Source organism: Periophthalmus magnuspinnatus, chromosome 11 (genome assembly GCF_009829125.3).
Source record: "Periophthalmus magnuspinnatus isolate fPerMag1 chromosome 11, fPerMag1.2.pri, whole genome shotgun sequence".
NCBI classification, from domain to species: Eukaryota; Metazoa; Chordata; class Actinopteri; order Gobiiformes; family Gobiidae; genus Periophthalmus; species Periophthalmus magnuspinnatus.
The window spans coordinates 17,370,763-17,377,120 of record NC_047136.2 but is presented as its reverse complement, the minus strand read 5'-3'; the positions used below and the strand labels follow the sequence as shown (position 1 = coordinate 17,377,120).

The following is a 6,358-nucleotide window of genomic DNA, read 5'->3' as shown; positions in this document are numbered from 1 at the left end:
GCTAACGTCAAAGTTTACTATCCCTGAGTTTTCTAACTCGTGAAACAGAAAACTCTCTCTAAATTATCTGTCTCATGGGAGATTAAATCTGAGTTAACTCTTAAACCGAGAGTTTACTTTCTTCGTGAAACCTGTTGCTAGAGTAGCTTCTAAGTTTGTTTTTAGCATGATGTACTTGGTAGGTTATAGAAACTGTAAAGCGATGGCCTGGAGCAAGGAATAGCTATTTTTTTAAGAAACCTCATCAGTTCCAATCTGAGTCTAGTTGTTATTTGACGTCAGTTAATTTTTCTCTCCGGGGACACACCTCGAGTGAGTCATTAAACTGTTTACGCGGTGACTTTCTTCCCCTCTTGCAGAAGTAGTCTGCTCTGTGCGCACTGTGCTCCTTTTATACCGTGCAGCGAGCTGTGGCAAGTTGAGACACACACGAAGGAGTGGCAGAGCAGAAGGTACGCAGAGAGCAGAGAAGGACACGCATTTTTCTGTAAAGACAGCGCAGACTGCTTCAAACTTTCTCTGCTTTTCATTGACTCATTTTCGGATCGTGTTGTGCCCTGTGCGTAAATGGCACTGGGGTCGTAGCGCAAGGAGCGGAGGGACATTTCTGGGAAGGAAGACAGAAGCGGTCGCAGGTTGTTTGGGAATCCGCTGCACCAAGAGCTGTTGTCGGCGTTGTCGGAGTGCACATGTCGCTCATTTGATCTGGAGTCAGTCAGACGATCCACTGCCATGAAGAAAGTTTAATTAGTTCGCAGAGGTAAGTGGGTTTGTTTAGGCATTAACAGGCGCACTGGCTTTTTTCTATATAAACAAATGGCATAATAAAACGACGATTATGAGGTATACTGTTTGTCCTGCTTCTCAAATAAAAGTGAAGATAGTGAACGTAAACTAGAGAAACATAATTAAAATGATCGGCGACCTACATAATTATGTCACACTCTTTCCATTAGATTTGCCTAATATTTATTCAAAGCAGATCATTTCGATTTTAAGATGGACTTAGATCTAAGGTGTTGACTTAATTAAAGGTATACCAGGACTATACGTACATTTCTGGTAGGGGCCCTCCTCCTGCAATTGCTCAATGAAAAAGAGGCACAAATCTTTGGGGGGCCATGCAGTAACAGTAAACATGTTATATTGTCAATGTCATCTGAACTTTCCGATTCTGATAATACCTTAGGCTATTCATTTCTTTTAAGGTTTCAAATACAATCTATGACACTAAACCTGAAGGTATTTGGATTTTTATAGCCTATCATTTGTCAGTTAATCTATTCTAAATAATCCTGAAAAAGAAGAAAATAACCACTGGAACTCCATCTTGACTTGACTGTGGTAGAAGGATGAGACATTGACCGATAGGGTTGCAAGATTAATTGCAATTGACTTGAAATTGCAACGATTGCGTTTTTTCCTTCACAAACCACAACATTCTGCATAAAAAATGTAGCCCTGTAGTTTAGATCCGTACAAGCATGTTCTGAAATGTGATTCTTGTATTAGTTTGTCAATATTTCTGTCAGTTCTCCTGGATGTGCTTAAAATGTGAACTCTGAATGGACTCCTATTATCGGTACTTACTCTTACCAGATTATGTGGCGTTCCTGAAAAGCTTGTCAGTTTGTCCTTTTTCAAGTGTCAGGGTTGTACCATATGACATCACAAGAAGGAACAGAATGTTTTCTGTTTGAAAAAAATACTAAAGTAAACATGTGTGAATGACACAAAGCAAAAATCCAGGTGTGTTTTTAAGGAGGAAACAACATCATAACATAGGTCAGAAAATGATGTAATATAAACCCTATTTTAATCTTGTTTTGTGCGTGCCGATTGAACCTACAGATTTAGCAGTTTTTGTGCAGAATAAGACAGGATATTTTGCTGGTTGTGGACATAGACTGTATATATAAATGGACGTAACTAATATATTAACCAGCACGTTCCAAACAGAAAGTGAACATGGGCGTGCTGCGGCTCCATCGACTCTGGCTCCAATTTATATAACATTGAAAAACTGCTGCCTCTCTGTCTGTAACTGTTGCTGTTAGCATTGTCATTTTGATCTTAAAATGTCCGTATTGACCAGCGCTACATGATTCTGGTGGTTTTGTTCCGCCATTTTGTCCATAAATCAAGATATGAACATTCAATAACAGACAAATCAGGTGCCTTCTTTCCCCGAGGTCACTCCTGCTAGTGTCAGTAAAAGGTTTATTTGACAGTGTGGCTAAGTGCACATTCCCTGCTAAACCAACAACCTGCCTTCGGATAGGCTCTCTGGTTGCTATGATACTTGGGATCGGCTCCAAATTTGCCCCCCTAACCACTAGCGTTGATGAGCTTCATTTGACTGGGGCCGAATGCTGTGGGTGACATCACACTCACCTAGTACACTTTTTTATACAGTATGTATATTGTGGAGGAAATTACGGTACTTCAAAAATTGCAGCTTTTGCTATTTGCTAATTGTGTTAATTGAAATTGCAATTTTCATTTGATTGTGATTAATCTTGGAGCTTTTAACTATAATAGAATGGTCGTAGTCAATCATGAGCTGAACATCCTTGTGACTCAGTTATTTGTATAAAAAAATCAAAATGTACCTTTTAGATTTATGTGCACTAACTAGCTGTTATTTTTCCTTCAAATCTTTATCTTTGATGTCTTTTGGAGTCTTTGTTCTCAAAATGTCCTCTGTTGTTGTTCTATTCATCCTGTCTGAATGCGTTTCAGACTTAGACTGAATGTCCTTCATACACAGAATAGAGCAAATAGAGCATAATTAAGCACAAAGCTGATGGAACACATGCACTATTCCATTTCAGTGTGTGACTATCCCTCACATTAAGTCATCTGGTATTTTACAACGGGTGTGAACTATTATTCTCCCTTTTTCAACATAGGTGGGCAATATACAATGATGGAAAGTAACTCATTTACACAGGTTAGTGTACTTTTTCTGGTGTACCTTTTGGGGTGGCTTTAACTATAAGTAAGTTTAATTGTGGTAATAATGTAATTGTTGTTGTAGTACTAATAAGTAGTACTTTGAGTCATTTTCCATGTCCATTGTATTCTTTGGAATTACAAATTTTTTTAAGTAGGTAAAAAGTTAGTAAATAAGTTAAATGTTCATATATATATATATATATATATATATATATATATATATATATATATACTCTCAATTATTGTCAAAATGTTATTTAACTTAATGATTAAAGCGTGACTAAACGCATAAACTCCGTTCCCAACCACATTTCAAACGGAGCTGCTAAACTGGGCAGTACCTGAAGGACTAAAGGGGAGAGTGAGGGGGGAGGAGGGGCGGGGTTTAGAGGTATAAATGACAGTGTGATTGGTCTAACAGGTATCCACACCTCAAACTCCACCCCTGCAGCCAGGTGTTTGTAATCAGAAACACCTGGCTGTAATCCAGCAGTCCTGAGTGATGTCACCAACTATTGGAATTGAAGAGTGTTTGGTGTTTTTGACCCGAAAGCTGCAAATTTACCTAGTTTGTATTAAAGTTTCCAAAACAGAAAATGACTAGGAACATTAGGTAATGCTATTAAAACACCAGAAGAAGAAACGTGAATTTAGTCTTTAGTTCCACTTTAAATTCACCTTACTACCTACATTCTCCACCAAATATAGTTTATATTTAGTCTAAGAAGATAAGTAATAGATTTAGTCTGCCTTCATTTTTTCTCCAATTAATAATAGTATTTGACACTACCAAGATTAATATTACAAGTTTACACTTCGCCCCTCCACTAATCTTAATGTAATGTGGCCTGATTGTGTCATGCTTATTTCTAGGGAGACATTACATTTTGTGCTATACTGTGGAACGTTCTGGGAAAATAAATAACATTCTGGGGACAAGCGGGTGGCGTACTCTCTTCCAGAAAAGTGATATAGTGACACACTTTTAACTTTTTTCCTTTTTATTTTACAGCCCCCTCTCCATCGTCTTATCATGCGGCGTTTCAGCTCTGAAGGCTCACTCCTGGACCTGGACTTTCTTCCTTGGAAAAAAGTTAACCTCAAGAATGCGGATGAGCCCAGAAACCGAAACTCGGGGACTTACACTTTGCACGAATACTCAGATGAACCAGACTGTGCCAGAACTGGATGCTTCCCGCCTCTTATCCGTGAACCTGGCGGGAAGAGGGAGCTCACCAAAGAACGGAGCATAAGTACAGAGAACTTGGATGATATTAAAAAGGATAGTAAAAATCGGTTGAGCGTGTGTGTGATAAGTGAAGGGTGCCGGGCGTACAGTGACGGACAGTTAGCGCCGACAGCTAACGGTAGCACAGAGAGCATAGAGAAAGAAGAGCCTTCCACTTCCCCCACTGACCCCACCTGCTCGACCAACCCCTCCAAATCTCAGCGGAAAGCCAAGCTGCATGCTGCCAAACTGCACCTCAAGAGTCTCTTTGGAGGACAGGTAAATGTGTTGGCATTTCATGTTTTACAGATTGATTTATAGAATTTATTGAGATGAATACTTGTTAGTTAAGGGCCCTGTACCCAATTTTTTTTAAGTAAATTTGTCTTTGCCCAGTACAGCTATATTGTATAAGCAGCTCTTAAGGTTAAAATAAATCGCCTGTGTAGTGTTTGCATCTAATTATAAAACGTTATATCGTCTGATAATTAGGAAGTCTACAGTTAGCATGCTAGTTGTATGTTAATCTGACGGCAGAACTCCGCTCTGATCTCTGAAAGTTATTAAAGTTGTTATTCATGCTTTTAAGACAGTAAAAATCAGGTAGAGCGTCTTTAAGGTTTCACAATGAACGCGATGATTATCTGATAACCTCGGGCAAAATGGGTAAATGAAGGATTTTGAAGGTAGCAGGAAGGCTAACTCACAGATAGATGTTATCTAATGAAGACAGTTGCATTGTGTAACTTTTCAGTTGATGCCACCCAGCCAAGTTACAGCGTCAGATCTGTGGGGAGGCGAGCTTGCTCACAGAAAGTATTGTTTTCAAGTTAAGCCATACACATGTAACTGAAAATATGCTAAATTATTTATTGATTTGTTTTATTTTGAGTTTGTGCAAAGAAAAAAGGGCATAACTGTAATGCCCTGTTGAAGTGCCTTGCCATAACACAATAGCTGTATGCTTTTCCAGCAACAAAGATTGAACCATCAACCTCTGGGCATATGACATTGACAGGCTCCTCTTTTATCTATAGTTTTTACATCACCATTTTCTAAAGTATGACATTTTTTATTATTTTACTGATTTTATGTTCTTGTCAAGAACCTTTTTGTAATACTACTGTTCTGGTATATTTATCCTACCGCACCTCAACATCTTCATACACATCTCCCAGTAGCATCATCAAAAATATTGAAAATCAGATACTAATGGATATTAAAATTAGTATAGGAACTTGATACTCACTTGAACAAGTGTCAATACTAAAAAAGTTGCAATCACAGGACAGAAAGGAACCTTTCCTGAGTAGCTTTAAAATGATCTTGAGCTTTATTTGAACTAGTATAAGACACATAGATGAGTACACACCCATTGACCACTATGGAACACAGATTCAGTTGAAACTAGAAGTTTACATACACTCTATAAAAAGACACATGCACTTTTTTCTCACTGTCTGACATGAAATCAGACTAAACCTTTCCTGTTTTAGGTCAGTTAGCATTATCAAAAATATTTCTATTTGCTAAATGCCAGAATACTGAGAGAAGGATTTTCATGACTTTCTTCAAAGACAGACGTTTACATACATTTCATTAGAATTTCGTACCACTGCCTTTAAACTATGGCTTGGGTCAAACGTTTTGGATATCCTTCTATAAGCTTCTCACAATAGACGGCAGGAATTTTGGCCCATTCCTCTTGACAGAACTGGTGTAACTGAGCCGAGTTTGTAGGCCACCTCCCTGCCCACACCTTTTCAGGTCTTACCATAAATTTCCAATAGGATTGAGATCATGGCTTTGTGATGGCCACTCCAAAACATTGACTTTGTTATCCTTAAGCTACCTCTTGTAACCAGTTTGGCAGTATGCTTCAGGTCATCGTCCATTTGTTCTCAAGCTTTAACTACCTGGCTGATCTTGAGATGCCGCTTCAGTCTTTCTACATAATGTTCTTTCCTCATGATCCCATCTATTTCGGACCAAAGTACGTTCATCTCTGAGACACAAAACTTGTTTCCTTCCTGAGTGGTGTGATGGCTTTGGTTTATACTTACATATAATAGTTTGAACAGATGAACGAGACTTGTGCACAGTCCACAATTCTCTTCCTGATGTCTTGGCTGATTTCTTTTGACTTTCCCATGATGTTACACAAGCAGCGTG

At 38.6% G+C, this 6,358-nt stretch overlaps 1 protein-coding gene across 1 annotated transcript in view; it reads left to right on the top strand.

Moving 5' to 3' along the window:
* The first annotated feature begins 380 nt into the window (after nt 1-380).
* si:ch211-152p11.4 (regulator of G-protein signaling 3) overlaps nt 381-6,358 on the top strand; it is a 37,129-nt gene continuing 31,151 nt past the window's right edge. Inside the window, exons 1-3 of the mRNA XM_055225433.1 lie at nt 381-760; nt 2,913-2,953; nt 3,971-4,465. Of these exons, the coding sequence (XP_055081408.1) occupies nt 2,927-2,953; nt 3,971-4,465 (522 nt within the window). The 5' untranslated portion in view covers nt 381-760; nt 2,913-2,926. The remainder of the gene's footprint in view (nt 761-2,912; nt 2,954-3,970; nt 4,466-6,358) is intronic.